Below are 21161 nucleotides of genomic sequence, written 5' to 3'. Positions count from 1 at the left end.
TCGATATTCTCACTATATAGCTGCTCTGGAATCTCTCCGAGGTTGCCCTATCAAGATATTGTAGCTATTATCAAAAGGTCGCTCTTCTTTGACTATTCTAATCGAACTGTACCTCGAGTCAGCATATTATTAATACCACGTGAAAGAGCTGCTCAATGAGCATGTGCAGGTACCTATACAGTGTAGACATATAGCTCAAACACACCTTGCACAGCAAACTTTTTAAGTTTATCAGTTGCAATGCGGGAAAGGGTTAAGGAAGGTGCTAATTAAGGTTTTATACACTTACAGTACAGAGTGCATGTGAATAATTACTATGCAGCTAGTGTAGGGTGTTGCCAGTACCAATAGTAGTGTCTCAGGAGTAGGGGGTGGTTGGTGGCCTTGCGAAGGTCTACCATCACGTCCATCCTCTTAATTGTTGAGCTCATCACCTCTAGTGGCAGAGGGGTGCTCAGTATGGGTATAAATACCTATACAATGAACAGATGTTGTACTATAAGCAGTGATAAAAGTCATGTGTTTAACAATGACAAGTTTGTATGTTACAAAGCTATATTGTTGTAAATATGTCAATACTCACTACATGTATTCATCTGACAATACAAACTCATCTGCAAATATAACACACCCAATTAGGATAAAAACCATTCATATTTTCTCGAAAATTAGTTTGCTAACTAATCACTAGCTATATGGCTGAGAGACAAGAACGTGAACAAGAGTACATATTCAGAAATGTGGAACTGTTCAAGAATGATACCCTTGGTACTGGCTCCTACGGGGCAGTGTGTAAAGCCAAGTGTGACTAGCTACTCTGTGCTGCCAAGCTACTCTATCCAGTGTTCTTCCAAATGATTGTTCCAGATCCTGGTAAAGAACATAGACATCCATTTAGAAGATTCAAAAAAGAGTGTGCATTTCTGAAACGTATCAACCATCCCAACATTGTACAGTACTTAGGGACCTATCGTGATCCCGACACAAATGCACCAGTTCTTCTCATGGAGCTCATGGACGAGAGTCTGACACACTTCCTGGAGTCATCACTCGAAGATATTCCCTACCATATCCAAGTCAACCTCTCCTATGACATAGCTCAAGCACTTGCTTTTCTCCACTCCAATGGGATCATTCATCACGACCTCTCCAGCAACAATGTCCTACTGATTGCAGGCAGTCAAGCCAAAGTCACAGATTTCGAAATGTCTAAATTCACAGATATAAATGTCACTCGACTAGCCACAATGACCACATGCCCGGGAACACCAGCCTTCATGTCTCCCGAGGCACTAAAGCAACCACCAGTGTACACAGAGAAACTAGACAACTTCTCCTTTGGTGTGCTTCTAGTTCAGACCACAACTCGAAAGTTTCCAAATCCAACAGATCCATTTAACACTATTCAAATTCCCGATCCACGAAGTCCAGGTCGCAAAGTTGAAGCTAACTTGCCGATTCCAGAACTGGAAAGACGGGAAGCCCACATGAGCCTGATTGAGCCCACCCACCCTCTACTGCCGATTGCTTGTCACTGCCTCAAAGACAGAGATGTTGAACGACCATCTTCCCAACAGCTTTGCCAAACACTGGATGCTCTCAAAAGGACACTACGATACCAGGAAAGCTCCCAAAAAGACCTGCACCAGATGCTCAGAGAGAAAGATGACCAAATTACACAAAAAGGCACACAGCTACAAAACCTTATCACAGAAAATCAAAAGCGGATACAAGCAAACCAAGAGACAATAATACAAAAAACTGAGCAAATTCGAGCTAAAGATAAACAAATTACAACTAAAGAACAGCAACTACATACACAAGCTACTGAAATCCAAACCCTTCAACAAGACAACCAAACCCTTCAACATGAAGGTGAAGCCAGAGAGAGACAGCTGAGGAGACTCAACCAAGAGTTGCAATCAAGTCAGGAGAACACTGCTGCCCTCCAACAAGCCATCGATCAACGAGACAGAGAAGTAACTCAATTGAGACAAACGTTGGCAAGCAAGAACGAGGAAATTCACGATCTATCGACTCGAATGCACCAAGTCATACTGCAAGATGATCAAGCTACATGTACACTAATGAAACCTGTTACAATAGAGTCACTACCGGATGCACCCGTTGATATGTGGTATGGATCATCAGCCGTGACAGGAGACAAGGCATACTTTAACAATGGAAGTAAAACTGTTTACGAGCTCAGCAACAATAAGTGGCACAAATTACCACTTTGCCCTAAAAATGCTTTCACTATTGTCAGTGTTGATGACATGCTCACAACTGTGGGGGGAGTGTCAGGCACACACGTCTATAGTAACAAACTCTACAGCTACATTAACAACGAATGGGTCGAATACTTCCCTCGCATGCCAACCAGACGGAGGAGACCTGGAGTTGTGTACGCTAACAACACACTTATAGTGGCTAGGGGATCTGATTCAATAATTGTAACTACTATCGAGATTTTAAACACTGCTAACAGGCAATGGTCTGTCGTTGCCTCACTACCTGTGCCAAATGATCACCCATCCTTAACGATCTGTGGAGACTATGTGTACATACACCCACGAACTAATGATCAAGAGAAGTATTCAGTGTACAGATGCTCATTAAGACAACTAACTCATTCTGAGCCAAGCTCAGCTATATGGGAGAAGATTGCCCCTTTGCCAGTTTACTATTCCTCTCTTGTTACCATCAATGGCCACCTGCTGGCAGTGGGTGGGGTGGACTCCAATATAGGTAGATCTAAGGACATATATCAGTACAATATGACATCATGGATTGTCGTTAATCAAATGTCAACATCTCGATCATCATGCTCCATTGCTGCCCTCCCTGAGAGCAAACTGATGGTGGTGGGAGGAGATGCTACAAACAGAAAATGTGAAGTATTTACTTTTGTATAGTATCTAATTTGTCATATTGTATAGGCTATACCAAATAAAAGATTTGATCATTCCGTTGAAAAGTTATCAATCAGCATGACATATACAAGAGTAAATTTGGTGAGCATTAAATTTCACAGATGAAATATAAATAGGCAATCTATTCTTGCTGCATTAATTACGTGAGATAGATTGATGCATACACAGTTAAGATAGGCAAACTATGGTGATCTCTAACCTAATTCACCAAAATTAATAGATCACCGTAGAAACTGATTTATTATAGCGCATGCCGCTCATGGGGTCAATAGCAATGCTCAATACGCTTATATTCGACCTATAATGCAGTTATTTTCCAGCCCCACCCAGTAACCGAATGTCTCTGTGATGAGAGCTGACTCGTAAGCTAGCTAAAAGTGAGCAAGCAAGGCAAGCAGGCAACCCTAACTGCATGGATCTATATAATTATTTTACACCATTAAAATCATATTCACCAGGAACTGGAACAAAAGGGTCCAAGTCACCTCATCTATTATGTCTCACATTTTCTCAGCATAATCAGACAAGGTAACAGTGCCCAGAGAGCGCTTTCAGATTGATAAGCTAGCTAGCTAGCTCACAGATAAACGAAAGTAGCTGAATCAATTCTAAATATTCACTAATATATCTTTCGTAGAAAAGCGTGAGCATGCGCTTAAAATAAGATACGCTTATAGTTGAGTAAGCGCTAATAATCCAGTTTCTATTATTATGGTATCAGTTATACAGTAGGTCAATTACTTCGACTGAACGAGCAGTATACCCATGCAGTAACTATAATTATGTCAAGAGTGCATAAGAAGAGAAGAGTGTCGAACTACTGATACTTCTATACAAACACTGTGCACAAAGTAGCATGACTCGCACGTGATAAAGTATTGTAAATTTACTAGTAATCTCCTAGTAAATGTTAACAGTGACGTTTTTAGGAGTATGGTAATCGAACAATTCTAGCTAGTTGTTGCATTCAACGTTCAAAGCTTGTGGAGCTGCTCACTGCACACTGATAGGAGACGATCTATTCACAAAAACCATCTAAATAGAGACAATAGTCGAATTGATCCTCTTCACTTGCACTCTTTACTCACTATTAACAATTTCTGTGTGTTGCGTAATTATGCGCAAACGTCATCAATTGAGAGTTGCTCACGTGCAATTGACAGGATGTCATGTTCAGTGTTTGTGTAGAAGTATCAGTAGTTCGACACTCTTCTCTTCTTATGCACTCTTGATTATGTTAAGAGTTAAAAATGTACATGTTAACATAGCAGGTCCGAATTAACAACCATCTGCTAGAATATTGAGGTCAGCACAATATTTGAGGGACTGTGAACGAAAGCAATCTTCTGCACATTAGCTAAACCACACCTACTGCTTCTCTTAACCCACAACACAAACTACCTACACTCTTCCAACCGGCACACAACATTCCCTTGCAGGCACTGACCATGTCAGCCCTAATTGACCCTGACTGACCTCTCTGCCATGCCCTTGTACAACGTCCACTTATTCTATGTCAGCTGATAGTGCTCCGTACTGGACACCTTGGCCGTGAGCTGACTCAGCACTTGTGACTCCGTAGTGTGAAGGGTGTCATGATCTGCTTGGCCTGTCTTACGTACTGGTCTTGGTGGATATATAGGCACCCAAGTCGTCCACTCTCTATGGAATGTGTGTGTGTGTGTGTGTGCATGTGTGGGGGGGGGGGAGCAGTGTAGTAAAAACTGTGAACTGTATACAGGGAGAAAACATAAAAATTTGGCTCAATCAAATTTTGTAAGCTAAAATATGTATAAGCTATTTCCATCATAGCTACTATCTAAATTGGTTATGGGTCGTTCCATGCAAGGGACTAATACGCCCCTACAACAGAACTTATCTAGTGTATAGTTTTTGTTTCCTCTCCCCTAGCGAGTACCTATAGTGGAGGAGGGGTTAGGGACGACAAGGAAGTGACCCAGCTGATAGAGGTGGGACAGGAACAATATTGCCTCCATTTTCTTACCAATACCCTGCATAAGTGGGGGATACTGTTGAATACATTGGCTTAGCTAACAAAGAAATTTGCTTTAACCAAATCTGGTGGCAAAATTGACAAACACAAACCACAATAGACCAGTGGCGGATCCAGGAATGTTAAGAGGGAGATTCCAAAATAGTAAAAAAACAAAAAAAGTGTCATCACTTTTCCTTTTTTTTTCATGTAATATCAAACAGTACAAATGTACAAAAGCAACAGGCCAAAAGATAAGAGGGGGGGGGCATACAGTTTAGCGGATACCATCCGCTGGAGGAGGTAAAGTTTGTTGGCGATGAAGCCACAGGCAGGCATTTCCTCTCCAAAGTGCAATGGCCAGGGGATGAAACAGGTGCTTCTTGGTGGAGGATGTCATGGTTACTCTCCGGTCGATGGCATTTCCGATGGCACCTATATTCCTTCGCCTAGACCTCCTAGTGTTTCTGCCACAATGGGAATGAAGTTTACACCTATGGAGCGGCAGGCCTGTAGATGGGTGGTGAGCTTGCGCCTAACTCCAACTTCTAGGGCGTGTCCAGGGGAGAAGGCAGCTTCATGAATGAGGGTTTGCTGGAGCGGTGATATTACATGGACGTCCAAGGCAAGCGGGCCTGCCACCTTGCCAAGTTGGGAGGAAGACGTCAGCGGGTCTTGACAGGGATTCTGGGATTAAACCTTGGGCCTCGCGGGATGGTCCGAGAGCTGCAGATTGAGCGGCTGAGAAAATGACATCTCTGACCGCATTGTGGCGGGTGATTCTGTCTCCATTTCCGCCACAGCCAACTTGATGGTCACCATACTCGTCTGCGAAGGTGCGACATGCTGGGCAGAGGTGGGGGGCACTGTGGAGAGGGATGCCGAGCCAATATTTCAAGCAGCTGTTGAATTCCTTGTCCTGCATGTGGAGGCCAAGCACATCTGATGGCACCCCGTTCAACCAATCTCCATGCAGCATGGAGTAGAGCAGACGAGTTTGCCAAAGCACGAGCTCTGGTTGAAGGTGAGGTGTCCAAGAGGTTTTGGTGCATGGCTTCATCAATGGCACAGGACAACGTCAAGTGGCGCTGACGTAGAGGGATGTCTATGTCATCGAGATTGAGCCATTCAGGTGGGAAGAGGAGGATGACAGGGCACACACTTTTCCTAAGCAATGAGCATGCGCATTACAGAGCCCTGCCCACATATCAATTATGACTAGTACCTACAGATCACGATCATTCAAGCTGAGTTGCTAGCTAGCTTGGATGCATGCATGGTATATAGGTTGATCTCCAGTGTTTCTTGTGTGAATGGGGGGTTCCGTTGAACCCATGGAACCTGTCTGGATCCGCCACTGTAGACAATGGGTATTGCCCTCAGGCAATGTAAATTGACAAACACACCAGGAACTTTGATGGTAACAGTCTACAAAGGGGAAGGGGCCACTCCTCACCACTAACACAAAGCTCTCTTCCTGCATGGAACTAAGCTACAAAACATAAAGCTGCGTTTATACAAACATTATAATTATCATGAATTTGATGAACATTTTTGCAATTTTGCTGCATGCAGGCAGAATTCAAAATCACATGGAAACTTGGGTAATGATCGACCACGATTGTGATTGTTTTTAAAAACGATCGTTGCCAAAGCTCAAGCCTAAGATAATGACTGCATCAGCAGAGCCTTGCAGCTTTCTTCTCACTCTTGGAGCTACCAATAGCTAGCATTCTAGTGGAGAGCTAACCATGCACTAAGTAGAGTAGCAATACTCCAGGGAAAAGTTTTGCTACGCACTCTTCTGAAAAGGCTGCAATGGCCCGGCATTCCAAGTAAGTGAAACTAGGAGAACGAAGTATTATTTTGCAAATCCACGAATTAAAATCCAAGTAAACATGACTAGAAGCCTATAGAAACTCTTACTTGCACATGATTGATCCGGCTGTAGCAGTCTACACACACACACACAATATCGTATACCTTGCTTGCGCATGCGCACCGAGGCATAACTACAGCCACAGTATAATTACTCCAATTTATATACACAAACAGTGGCTGGTCCTAGACAACACATTCATTCTGATTTCCCCTGACCAGAACAGAACCAGGTTGCAGCACATTATGCATTGGAGAGTACACACTAGGAGACTGGCTCACCATAATTTTCATCAGCCAGTATTACATTAAGGTATTGAGTGTAGCAGGACCAACGGGTTGAAACCAAGCAATATTGATTGAATGACAGATACTCCTTAACTAAACAAAATCCTGAGAGATGAGGGACTAACCATAGATACTGAATGCACATGCATGCACATGCACATGCACATGCTTCTGTATAAAAAAAACACAAATTATACTTGTACTTTATACCCTCAAGCTTATAATTCCCTGGGAAGTATGAAATTATGGCTCATAATTCCCTGCTAAACACACACAAGTGGGATCTAAACACTATATACGTGACCCCTAAACTCCATTACACTATTAGATTTGTTATAGTGCTTGACTGCTCACCTTGGGTTCATAACAGCAGGTTGTGCCACGTATACCGCTACATGTGGCAGTTTAATTGGCCCCTTACTTTTCGAGATATTAGAAACAAGTTTGGGGGTGTGTAATATACAGTGAGTATTTAGTGTGCGCACGAACAAATCCTGTAATTTCCGTAATATTCCTAAAAACAAGCTGTGGGGGTTTCTATAATAGTAGTGGATAGCTAATTACGCGTGATTGTTGACCGAAAACGTAGGCGTGGTTTACCCGAATGCATGCAATGCAGTGCAAGATGAAGTCAAACGAAATTTACTCACGAAAATCACCATGCATTTTCAAGTTAAACGAATTTTTTTACCCCAAAAAAATGTTGGTATTGCATGGAAACAGAAGAACCTCAGCTACTCCGTCTTACAAATTAGTATTGTTTTCCAGATCTCATACATGTTGCACTCTGGTACTCCTATAGGCTATAGATCTAATTTGTTGCACTCAGTTACTCTGCATGTCTTCACGCACACAATAGTATATACACAGTGCATGCACGGCAGAGATCGTTGACTATACTACTCAGTTGTAAATGGGTTTGGTAACAGCTTCTAATCAATAGGTGTTTCATAGTACAAGCCACCTGTACCAGTGCATGTGTCATGTGTATTGGGTTTTACCCTCGTGCAGTTGTATGTATTCCCTCGGGCTGGGCTGTGCCCTTACATAGAACTGCCTTTGGGTGCAAATGTAGATATCCATGGTACAACTATTACATAAAGTCAGATCTAATTAATAACATGGTCTCTGGGTCCTTTGAAGATCTGAAGAAAACAAGGATTATTAAACATCACCTGAATAACCATAAATTTACATGCCACCCCCTAACTTCAACATCTCTATTCGACGATCTGACTGAAAAAAGCATGGGACAAGACCCACAAAAACATTGCAATGTGAAAAATTGTTATAATTATATAAGATTGGGCTGGGGAAACACCAAAAAGCGTAGAAGCAAGAAGGCAGGCGAGAGTAAAACTCCAATCCGTTACAATGTCATGAACATGCATGTACAGCTGAGGTACATTATATTAGCATCACATGATGCTAATTAATATAATTGTCCCCTAAATTGTCCCCCAAGATGCATGTCCTAGCTATATATTGACTGTATGCATGTGTTAGGGTTGGCCGGGAAAACTACAAAATAGCATGGAAAAACTGTACCAGCGATAAACTTTAACGTATACATGTGAATGACGTTGTAACGGATTGGAGTTATGCTCTCGCCTGCTTTCTTGTCTCTTGATGCTTCCCCTGGCCAATCCAAGCAATTTTCACATTGCAAATGTTTTTGTGGGTCTACTTATAATAATATAATTGTCTCTGTATCCATTGTAGCCGCGTGTCCCAATGTATTTGCTTTTGGTATGCATGCTGTCACTGACCAGGAAAGCTCCCAACAAGACCTGCACCATGCAGATGCTCAGAGAGAAAGATGAACAAATTGCCCAAAAAGACACACAGCAGCCAGAGTGAGCTACAAGCAAATTAAGAAACAATAATACAAAACAATGAACATTTACATACAAAGGACATTGAAAATGGTCAACTCACTACAAGACTAGGCCAAGCAATACAAGAAAACCAAACTCTTCAACAAGACAAAGCAACCCTTCAACATGAGGCTGGAGCCAGAGAGAGACAGCTGAGGAGACTCAACCAAGAGTTGCAATCAAGTGAGGAGAACACTGCTGCCCTCCAACAAGCCATCGATCAACGAGACAGAGAAGGGACCCAACTGAGACAAACGTTGGCAAGCAAGAACGAGGAATCTCACCATTTATCGACTCGAATGCACCAAGTCGCGCTGCAAGATGAGCAAGCTACACCAATGAATCATGTTATAATGGAGTCACTACCTGAGCCACCTGTTGGTATGAGGTCAGGATCATCAGCCGTGATTGGAGACAAGGCATACTTTAATCCATATCGAAGTTACACTGTTTATGACTTCAGCAACAATCAGTGGCACAAGTTACCACCTTGCCCTAACAAGTACTTCACTATTGTCAGTGTTGATGACATTCTCACAACTGTGGGGGGGTCAGACACAAAACCCTTTAGTAATAAACTCTACAGCTTCATAAACAACAAATGGGTCGAACACTTCCCTCCTATGCCAAGCGAACGGTGGGGACCTGGAGCTGTGTACGCTAACAACACACTTGTAGTGGCTAGCGGATGGGGTGATTCAAAAAATTTAACTTCAGTCGAGATGTTAAACACTGCTAACATGCAATGGTCTATTGTTAGCTCACTACCTGTGCCAACCACTCAATCATCATCAACGATCTGTGAAGACTATGTGTACATACACCCTCACACTATATAGAGATGCTCAAGAGAAGTATTCTGTGTACAAATGCTCATTAAGACAACTAACTCAATCCCAACCAAGCTCAGCTATATGGGAAAAGATTGCCCCTTTGCCAGTTTACGGGTCTTCTCTTGTTACCATCAATGGGCTCCTGTTGGCAGTGGATGGGAGGGACTCCAATGAAGATAAGACTGACATATATCACTACAACATGACATCATGGAATATAATTAGTCAAATGTTATAACACCTCGATCATCATGCCTCACTGCTGCCCTCCCTGGGAACAAACTGATGGTGGTATTCAGTGTACAAATGCTCATTAAGACATGGAGGTGTCAAAGCTACATAACTTAGCAATAGCTTTTATACACACATTATATCATGATAAGAACATTTTTGCATTTTTCTGCATGCACCTGCCAGTGGATGATTCTAAAAACCAATACATTCCCAATAGAAAACAAACCCATTCACATACGCATTGCCGAATGACCAAAACACCCCAAAAAATTAGTGGTACAAAAAAGCAGCGTGGGCATAGTTTATGGCTTCTCTCAACCAATACAACACAATAACCACAAGGTTAAAAGAACACAACACCCCGGCCCCTGCCGTCCTAAGAGCATCACAATAATAAATAACTAAAACAAAGGAACCCAAAAAGCACATGGAACTTGATAAAAATGGCGAGAAAGTAACCGTGCAGTAAGCAAATGAATATTGTGCATTAGTAAAACCAGTAGGTTTTACATAGGATTGGCAGTGGGTTTGCCTGTGTTTAGCAATAATTTACATATTTTGACTCATGTTCAATCTCTGCAGGGAAAGGCCACATCAAGAAACTGGCTGGACAGATAGTTTATTTCGCCTTTTCTCTCTTTGTATCTCTCATTTCATAATCCATGAACGTTTTAATGAATTAATATTGTCATTTTAAAAATGACAATATTAATGTGAATGACGTTGTAATGGATTGGAGTTATGCTCTCGTCTGATTTCTTGTTTCCACGCTTTTTGGTGGTTCCTCTGGCCAATCCTAGCAATTTTTCACATTGTAAATAAGTGTTATACACTTGAAGCCTAAACAGCATGATACTTAGTAATTCTATCAACTAGCTATTCCTACAATAAAGCTAAGTCTCTATAATTATGTGAATGAGATAATTTTATATATAGTTTCCTTTTTTGTTTTTGAAGTCACAATAGCCACAACATTGTAACTGTGCATGGTGCCACGCTAAAGCTTTTATACATGCACACATTATATCATGATGAACATTTTTGCATATTAATTTTGCTGCATGCAGGCAGAATCCAGAATCACAGGGAAACTCAAAGAGTGGGTAATGATCGACCACTATTGTTGTTAAAAACGATCGATGCCAGTCTAGCTGCATCAGCAGAGCCTTACAGCTCTCTTTTCACTCTTGCAGCTAGCTAGTGTTCTAGTGCAGAGCTAATGAAAGCACCGCGGGTGCTGATGCCTCGGTGCATGGAGGTATCAAAGCAAAGCTATAGCTTTTATACACATATGATAATTATTATAATTATCATGATGAACATTTTTATTTTGCTGCATGCATGCAGAGAATCACAGAACTAAACGAGTGGGTAATGATCGACCATTATTGTTGTTAAAAACGATCGATGCCAAAAGAAGTCTAAGATGAATGGCTGCAGCAGCAGAGGCTTGCAACTCTCTTCTCACTCTTGCAGCTACCAATAGCTAGTGTTCTAGTGCAGAGCTAACTACTAAGTAGAGCAGCAACACTACATGGACAAGTTTTGCTACGTGCTCTTCTGAAAAGGCTGCAATGGCATTCCAAGTAAGCAAAAGTAGGCATAACTTGAGAACGAAGCATTATTTTGCAAATCCACGAATTAAGATCCAAGAAAACATGACTAGAAGCCTATAGAAACTCTTACTTGCACTTGATTGATCCTTGAGCAGCTGTCTGTGTCTATGTCTGTGTCTGTCTACACACACACACAAAAACACTACCGTATAGATATACCTCGCTTGCATGCGCATGCACACCAAGGCATAATAGTAACACGTGACTGTAATTAAAATCTGTAATTAAAATATGCAACTGGGAATGTGCTAGATGTGTGGGGAGAGTTGGCGCGCCTCTTAACCAACCGTTTCTGATTCTCAAGGTCGGATATCTATAGCTACCCCCGGTTGCTATTCCAATGTGTTTAACTATAATTGCTGTTCTAGCTTTAGTGCCTCCAACAGGGTGTTCTCAGCATTAGTACACAGCATACAAATTAGAAACTGTTTATAAGACGGGCTCGATGTATATAGATAATGTGTATTCAATGAACTACAAGGAAGACGGTCATCTTTTGATAGAAATCCCGTTTGAGTCAGAGACCCGGATTTCAATGGACGTGTATACACGCGACTTTATTTTTTATTTTCCAATCTCCACACACACACACACACACACACACACACACACACACACACACACACACACACACACACACACACACACACACACACACACACACACACACACACACACACACACACACACACACACACACACACACACACACTACTATCTATTTGATGCCTGTTGCTAATTCTAAGAACCAAAATTTGAGGTTAATGTTTGTTGTATGCTTGCTTCAGTTTAACCACATAGAAGAACCCACATTCCCCAATCCCACTATCAACTACATGTACCACAAAACCTGACCCAGACAATACAGGGTTGTACTTTATACCTAAGCCCCCCTCAGAAGTTTTCTTTTAAAAGCCAACTTGAAGTATCACAGCAACCAATATCAAGTCCAAGTTAGAAGATAAGTCTTATAATTTATGTCAGCTTGACCTCAACATTTTACAGCTTTACAATAATTATTCAGCATGGCCCCAATGTGAATAGATGTACAATAACTATTGGGTGTTATATAGCACTGTAGTTGCATGTGTATGTGACTGAATGCAACAGATGAATGGGGAGAGTTGGTGCACCATTAAAGACTCTTTAACCCATCATTCTCGGCTCTCCAGGCCGAGCATCTGTGTGCTTTTCTGTTTCTGTCTGTTTCTGTGTTGTGTGTACCTTTAGTCAATTAAAGAAATCAGATCAGCATGACCACCCCCCAGTAACATACATGTGTACATAGATAACTAATTATGAGTACAGTACTGTAATCTATAAATATAGTAGGATGTGTAATAATGTAAAGTAATACTAAGGATAAAGAAAAGGCACAGCGCTGACAGCATTTTTCTTAAAAAAGCACAGAAAGACACATACATGTAACAGGTCAAATTCTATCAATTACTACATCTACATGTACATATAATTACCCAAACCCCCCCCCCTGGCCTCCCTTGAGAGTAGTTAAAACCAGCAGATTAGACCCAAAAAACACAATTCATGCAAGTAAAGACTAGATCACAAGAGTTGAAGGTAATAAAGTACAAATAAATAAAACTACATATTAGTATAATAATAGTTAGAAGCATGAATATAAATAATAGCTAGCTAGCTTACCAGCTTGAAATTAGTTATTCCTGCAACCATTCATGTCTCATAAGTTTAATTTGTAAATGCATTATAAGGAAATAGGAGAGGTGGTTACCCAATTCTACGGTCAGATAAGGCAGTTCCTCGCAATTTATTTTTTCGTTTCAACCCCTCCAACACACACGTGCTCCTCGAGTACGGGGCTGAGTCTGTGGCGTTGGGTCTATGCCCTCTGGCATTGCGCCTTATGTGGCTGGGCCTCTCGTTTCGGGCTCAGTCGAGGAATCTGGTTTCGATATGAAGTCACTGCCCTTAGTTTATGTGGTCCACTTCTCACAACCCTAGGTTATTTAACTGAAATTTATTTAACTGAAAACCAATTAATTTGAAGAGACTGAATGGCTACTTGAATATCGGCTATATACATACTGAATTTCAACACTTAAATGTTTTCACAGCCATGAATAAACAAGCTAAAGAATTCCTAAAAGCCAAATCGGCTCAGTATCAGAAACTTCGCTCAGCTGTCTCTATCCTAGAGGAAAACATTCAAAGGCAAAACCAACTGAAATTAGGAGCGATCCCGGAAGAATTCATACCGAAACCTAACTTAACCTGCGAAAACGACACTTTCCATCAACAATTTCTATCAGAATACTCCCACATCTTCACAAAATATCTAGAAGCAGTAATAACCAGCAACAACCAGAGTTTGGCCCAAACAAAGACGGCACTAGAATCTCTTGTGAATGACACAGAACGAGATTTACTTAAATTTGAAATACGTGACACAGATATCCAAATACAATACAGAAAATTCCTAAAAGAAAACAAGATCCACGGACACGTCCCCACACCTGAGTTGCAAATCAGACTAAATAAAAAACATCGGCCGCCAAGGCTTTCTCTCGGTGCGAAACGCAATACTCGCAGAAAACGGTGTAGAGAAATGTCTCAACACCCAACAGCCCAAAAAATTCCCAAAACATCACAAACTCCTTTTTTATGGGAAGGCCCCCAACCGAAACACAACCCACCAGGTGCGTCCACAATCTGAGCTCACTCACCCTCACCACTGCCGAATCACAATTACTAAATAAAGGCCTAAGCTTCGCACTCACCAAAAACTTATGTAGTACGGAACCCAAATTACAACTGTTACGAGAGTTTAACGAATACTCAAAGTCACTTAGAAGAATATACACTAACTCTATATATTATCGCACGCCGAAACCAGTAAAAAGTGGTATACCCACAACGACAGAAAAAGTACATAGACCAATGCGATTCCTACCAACAACCACATACTCTTCTTTTAATGATACATACAATAGTGGATACAGAAATGTCGAACAATACATTTCCGTCACAAAAGATAATATCAATGACCAGTTACACGAAATCTTCAAGCCCAAAACAAATGTCACACTCGCAGAATCTTTAGCACTACAAAAATTCAAAAAACAAAAAAATCGAGTCACCATTAAGCCAGCAGATAAGAACTTAGGCGTAGTTATAATGGACACCACAGACTACGTCCAACAATGCCTCCTAATCTTACTAGACGATAAGGTATATAAAAGAACCGCCGAGTATCCCACCACCAAAATCACCAACCAACTCCAAGAAGTTCTGTCAAAATACCATACCACACTCACTAGTACCGATAAGCGGCTAAAACGATTCGTTCTCCCCAATAAAGACATTTTCCAAATTCCACAATTTTACGGCATTCCGAAAATTCATAAACAATTCAAAAAACTGCCACCAGTCAGACCCATAGTTGCAAACTGTAATTCTCCACTAACGCCAGCTAGTAAGCTCTTAGATCATGTGCTTCAACCCCTAGCTCAAACGTACGAAGATTACCTACAAAATTCCGCTTGTTTGTCACTAATTCTAGAAGACTTACAAATTCCCGACAATGCGCTATTAGTAGCAATTGACGTCGACTCATTGTATCCCTCCATTCCTCAAGAGGAATGTCTGCAGATAATATACACCGAAATGTTAAGTCATAGGTACACGTCGCTGCTAGACCCAAATCTAATCATCCAACTTCTACAAATATGCGTTAATCACAATTATTTCGAGTTTGGACCAGTTACATTCCAACAAATACAAGGTACAGCAATGGGAGCCCCGTTCTCACCCACCATCGCTAACATATTCATGTCGGTAATCATCAGAAGATTTTTAGAAAAACAACCAGCTAAACCTCTCCTGATTAAAAGATACATAGATGACATTTTTATAGTGTGGCAGCATGATGAAAACTCGCTAATCAGCTTCCTATCCGAACTCAATATATCCCACCAAAAATTAAGTTACAAATACTCCTACTCATCTCAACAAGTCTCGTTTCTAGATATGACAATTTACAAAGGTCCCCACTTCCACAAATCTCGAAAACTAGACACAAAAACCTTCCAAAAACAACAAAATCTCTACCAGTACCTACATTATACATCAAACCATCCGAAACACATCTTCAAATCCATCATTACCGGAGAATGTACCAGACTTGTGCGCACAAACACCACCATCCAGGAGTTTCAAACCATGACTCAGCTCCTTAGCATACGCCTTAAAAAACGAGACTATCCCCAAACCCTCATTGACAAAACCATCAATTCCGTGTCATATGAGAGAAGACCTCAGTTACTTCGGAAAATGAAAAAACCTCCTGCCAGAGTAAGACCACCCATTTTCAAGTGCCTCTCGCCTCCAAATTTCCAATTACTAAAAAGTGTCACACTACAGCACTACAAAGGCTTACTATTACCCAGTCCCAGAATAATCAATCTGAAACACCAAAATCTCGGTAAAGAACTCGTTAGGGCCAAAATCAGTTTAAACGAAGAACAAACGCTCAGAACTGAAATAACCTTTGATCAAGTCCACCAACACACAATTACAAGAAGCGTTCCCACTCTCACACAACACACTCGAATAAGTAAGTGTATGAAACCGAGCTGTGCAACATGTCAACACCTAGTATGTAATAGATTTTTCAGATCATCGAAATCAGAAAAAACGTATCCAATCAGACACCAATTTTCCTGCAATTCAAGATATCTCATATATCTAATTACATGCTCACATTGCAAGAAACAGTATGTGGGTTACACCACTCAAACGCTTCGAACTAGAATCAATCATCATCGTAGCAATATTTTCAACAAAGTAAGAACGTATATAAGCAACCACTTCAACTTTACCGATCACTCTGTCAGAAACCTGAAAGTACAGTGTATTGACGCAACAACGTCCTTCACAGAACTCCAAGCTTTAGAACACTACTGGATAGCTACACTTAGAACAATTATTCCACATGGACTAAATGTATTATCATAATGTATCCACGTGTTTTTAATTAAGTCACATGACTTGCAGTAAATACACCTCGATCCATTTAAAAAGATAGCTGTGCAAAATCTAAAACAGATACTGAGATTGCGCATGCGCGTACCGTTCCCCATGTAGGGGATTGGGACCTTTACCCACAAGGGTGGGGTCCCAATCCCCCACCCTTGTGGGTAAAGTCACACACACACACACACACACACACACACACACACACACACACACACACACACACTACTATCTATTTGATGCCTGTTGCTAATTCTAAGAACCAAAATTTGAGGTTAATGTTTGTTGTATGCTTGCTTCAGTTTAACCACATAGAAGAACCCACATTCCCCAATCCCACTATCAACTACATGTACCACAAAACCTGACCCAGACAATACAGGGTTGTACTTTATACCTAAGCCCCCCTCAGAAGTTTTCTTTTAAAAGCCAACTTGAAGTATCACAGCAACCAATATCAAGTCCAAGTTAGAAGATAAGTCTTATAATTTATGTCAGCTTGACCTCAACATTTTACAGCTTTACAATAATTATTCAGCATGGCCCCAATGTGAATAGATGTACAATAACTATTGGGTGTTATATAGCACTGTAGTTGCATGTGTATGTGACTGAATGCAACAGATGAATGGGGAGAGTTGGTGCACCATTAAAGACTCTTTAACCCATCATTCTCGGCTCTCCAGGCCGAGCATCTGTGTGCTTTTCTGTTTCTGTCTGTTTCTGTGTTGTGTGTACCTTTAGTCAATTAAAGAAATCAGATCAGCATGACCACCCCCCAGTAACATACATGTGTACATAGATAACTAATTATGAGTACAGTACTGTAATCTATAAATATAGTAGGATGTGTAATAATGTAAAGTAATACTAAGGATAAAGAAAAGGCACAGCGCTGACAGCATTTTTCTTAAAAAAGCACAGAAAGACACATACATGTAACAGGTCAAATTCTATCAATTACTACATCTACATGTACATATAATTACCCAAACCCCCCCCCCTGGCCTCCCTTGAGAGTAGTTAAAACCAGCAGATTAGACCCAAAAAACACAATTCATGCAAGTAAAGACTAGATCACAAGAGTTGAAGGTAATAAAGTACAAATAAATAAAACTACATATTAGTATAATAATAGTTAGAAGCATGAATATAAATAATAGCTAGCTAGCTTACCAGCTTGAAATTAGTTATTCCTGCAACCATTCATGTCTCATAAGTTTAATTTGTAAATGCATTATAAGGAAATAGGAGAGGTGGTTACCCAATTCTACGGTCAGATAAGGCAGTTCCTCGCAATTTATTTTTTCGTTTCAACCCCTCCAACACACACACACACACACACACACACACACACACACACACACACACACACACACACACACACACACACACACACACACACACACACACACACACACACACACACACACACACACACACACACACACACACACACACACACACACACACACACACACACACACCTTGTACTGCAATGCAGAGTTTGTGCAGCTTAAAGTCGAACATTACACTCATAATTATCTTCCCACACGAGGTTGGGAGCAGTATCTCTGTGACTGGACTCCTTTCGGATGGCCCTCACCATGAATGCAGTGGAGGGTGTCGTCAGTGTCTCAGGAATAGGGGATGGTTGGTGGCCTTGCAAAAGTCTACCATCACATCCATCCTCTTCTTGGAGCTCATCCCCTGTATATAGTGGAGAGACAGACGGTGCTCAGTATGGGGTACAAAAATCTACAATGAACATGCAGGTCATACATTCAATGAAGTTTTGTTGCTAGGTAACCGCCATCAATTTTTATAAGGTTTTGAAACCATAGATATTAATGATGCACATCCGGCTAGAATACCTACTCTGCACATAATCACTATAATCAAGGGCTATAATCTAAAACACCCAACAAGCACATGCACAAATAACTATTCACTATAGTTTGTACACTCCTGTATAGTTTAATTGCTAACAAGTCACTATATAGCTATGGCTGAGAGACAAGAAAGTGAACAAGAGTACATATTCAGAAATGTTCAACTCTTTAAGAATGATATCCTTGGTACTGGCTCCTACGGGGCAGTGTGTAAAGCCAAGTGTGACCAGCTACCCTGTGCTGCCAAGCTACTCTATCCAGTGCTCTTCCAAATGACTGCTCCAGATCCTGGTAAAGAACATAGACACCCGTTTAGAAGATTCGAAACAGAGTGTGCATTTCTGAGTCGTATCAACCACCCTAACATTGTACAGTACTTGGGGACCTATCGCGATCTCGACACAAATGCACCAGTTCTTCTCATGGAGCTCATGGACGAGAGTCTGACGCACTTCCTGGAGTCATCACCTGGAGACATTCCATACCACATCCAAATCAACGTATGCTATGACATAGCTCAAGCACTTGCCTTTCTCCACTCCAATGGGATCATCCATCGCGATCTCTCCAGCAACAATGTCCTACTGATTGCAGGCAGTCGAGCCAAAGTCACCGATTTCGGAATGTCCAAATTCACGGACATAAACGTCTCCCGACTAGCCACAATGACCACATGCCCGGGAACACCAGCCTTCATGTCTCCCGAGGCACTAAACGAACCACCAGTGTACACAGAGAAACTAGACAACTTCTCATTTGGTGTGCTTCTAGTTCAGACCACAACTCGACAGTTTCCAAAGCCAACAGATCGATTTGACACTGTTCAACTTCCTGATCCACGAAGTCCAGGTCGCACAGTTGAAGCTAGATTGCCGATTCCAGAACTGGAAAGACGAGAAGCACACATGAACCTGATTGAGCCAACCCACCCTCTACTGCTGATTGCTCGTCACTGTCTCAAAGACAGAGATGTTGAACGGCCATCTTCCCAACAGCTTTGCCAAACACTAGATGCTCTCAAGAGGACACAACGGTACGAGGAAAGCTCCCAACAAGACCTGCACCAGATGCTTAGAGAACAACTACAAGCAAATCAACAGATTTTAACTGAGCAAATACAAGCAAATGAACAGATTACAGCAGAAAATCAAGAAACAATAACACGTAACAATGAACAGTTATATACAAAAGACATTGAAATTTGTCAAGTCACTACAAGACTGGGCCAAGCAATGCAAAAAAACCAAACACTTCAACAAGACAAAGTAACCCTTCAACAGGAGGCTGAAGCCAGGGAGAGACAGCTGAGGAGACTCAACCAAGAGTTGCAATTAAGTGAGGGGAACACTGCTGCCCTCCAACAAGCCATCGATCAACGAGACAGAGAAGTGACTCAACTGAAACAAACGTTGGAAAGCAAAAACGAGGAAATTCACGATCTATCGACTCAAATGCATCAAGTCGCACTGCAAGATGAGCAAGCTACATCAATGAAACCTGTTACAATAGAATCACTACCTGATGCACCTGTTAGTATGGGGTATGGATCATCATCAGCCGTAATTAGAGACGAGGCATACTTTAATACATACGGACGTAAAACTATTTATGCGTTCAGCAACAATCAGTGGTACAAGTTACCACCTTGCCCTAACAAAGAGTTCACTATCGTCAGTGTTGACGACATGCTCACAACTGTGGGGGGGTGGTCAGACACACAAAAGTATAGTAACAAACTCTACACCTACTTTAATAACAAATGGGACGAACACTTCGCTCCCATGCCAACTGGACGGAGGAGACCAAGAGCTGTGTACGATAACAACACACTTGTAGTGACTGGGGGATGGTGCGATCCAAAATATTTAAATACAGTCGAAATACTAAACACTGCTAACATGCAATGGTCTATTGTTAGCTCACTACCTGTACCAACCGATAACCCATCAACAACGATCTGTGGAGACTATGTGTACATGCACCCACGAACTAGTGATGCTGAAGAGAAGTATTCAGTGTACAAATGCTCATTAAGACAACTAATTCGGTCCCAGCCAAGCTCAGCTATATGGGAGAAAATTTCCCTTTTGCCAATTTACTATTCCTCTCTTATTACCATCAATGGCCATCTGCTGGCAGTGGGTGGGCTGGACTCCAAAGGAGATAACACTAAGGACATATATCAGTACAACGAGACATCATGGATTGTTATTAGTCAAATGTCGATATCTCGAGCAGCATGCCTTACTGCTGCCCTCCCCGGGAACAAACTGATGGTAGTGGGTGGAGATCGTACAGAAAGAAAATGTGAAACAATTACTTTTGTATAGTACTTAACTAGTTCTTTATGTCTTATTATAGTACGCTATACAACATTATCAGATATGATAATTATGTTGAAAGTTATCAGCATAACAGTTGTAAAAGTAAATTTGGCGAGCATTAAATTTGTTGGATAGCATAAGCAGTTCCTATAACACTAGCAAACTAAGGTGATCCCTAGCTAACCTAATCATCAAAATTAATAGCTATACGGTATATACGTAGGTCAATTTACAACCATCTGCTACGATAATATTGAGGACAACACAATGTTTGAGGGACTGT

General features: G+C 41.3%; 3 protein-coding genes and 1 long non-coding RNA gene across 7 annotated transcripts in view; 3 read left to right on the top strand and 1 right to left on the bottom strand.

Moving 5' to 3' along the window:
• LOC135350503 (uncharacterized) overlaps positions 1-21161 on the bottom strand; it is a 74539-nt gene that overhangs the window by 30581 nt on the left and 22797 nt on the right. For all 4 annotated transcript variants that reach the window (XR_010399169.1, XR_010399170.1, XR_010399167.1 and 1 more), the window contains 4 exons: positions 18150-18372; positions 4852-4945; positions 4410-4595; positions 346-473 (listed from right to left, as the gene is read on the bottom strand). This is a non-coding gene — a long non-coding RNA (uncharacterized LOC135350503). The remainder of the gene's footprint in view (positions 1-345; positions 474-4409; positions 4596-4851; positions 4946-18149; positions 18373-21161) is intronic.
• On the top strand, positions 637-2968 carry LOC135350484 (probable serine/threonine-protein kinase kinX). Its single transcript, XM_064549288.1, has one exon. The coding sequence runs from the start codon at positions 855-857 to the stop codon at positions 2913-2915; it is 2061 nt and encodes a 686-aa protein (XP_064405358.1). The 5' UTR covers positions 637-854; the 3' UTR covers positions 2916-2968.
• On the top strand, positions 11452-20971 carry LOC135350477 (misshapen-like kinase 1). The gene is made up of 2 exons (XM_064549282.1): positions 11452-11622; positions 18221-20971. The coding sequence occupies exon 2, from the start codon at positions 18668-18670 to the stop codon at positions 20882-20884; it is 2217 nt and encodes a 738-aa protein (XP_064405352.1). The 5' UTR covers positions 11452-11622; positions 18221-18667; the 3' UTR covers positions 20885-20971.
• On the top strand, positions 12299-18096 carry LOC135350474 (uncharacterized). Its single transcript, XM_064549280.1, has one exon. It carries the CDS (start codon positions 14293-14295, stop codon positions 16642-16644), a length of 2352 nt encoding a protein of 783 aa, XP_064405350.1. The 5' UTR covers positions 12299-14292; the 3' UTR covers positions 16645-18096.

This window comes from Halichondria panicea, chromosome 16 (assembly GCF_963675165.1).
Source record: "Halichondria panicea chromosome 16, odHalPani1.1, whole genome shotgun sequence".
Taxonomy (NCBI): Eukaryota; Metazoa; Porifera; class Demospongiae; order Suberitida; family Halichondriidae; genus Halichondria; species Halichondria panicea.
The sequence above is the reverse complement of the archived record's forward strand: the minus strand, read 5'-3'. Positions and strand labels throughout refer to the sequence as shown.

Coding starts and splice junctions, on each gene's coding strand:
- LOC135350484 (XM_064549288.1), top strand. CDS start 855: ATGATTGTTCCAGATCCTGGTAAAGAACATAGACATCCATTTAGAAGA.
- LOC135350474 (XM_064549280.1), top strand. CDS start 14,293: ATGGGAAGGCCCCCAACCGAAACACAACCCACCAGGTGCGTCCACAAT.
- LOC135350477 (XM_064549282.1), top strand. CDS start 18,668: ATGGCTGAGAGACAAGAAAGTGAACAAGAGTACATATTCAGAAATGTT.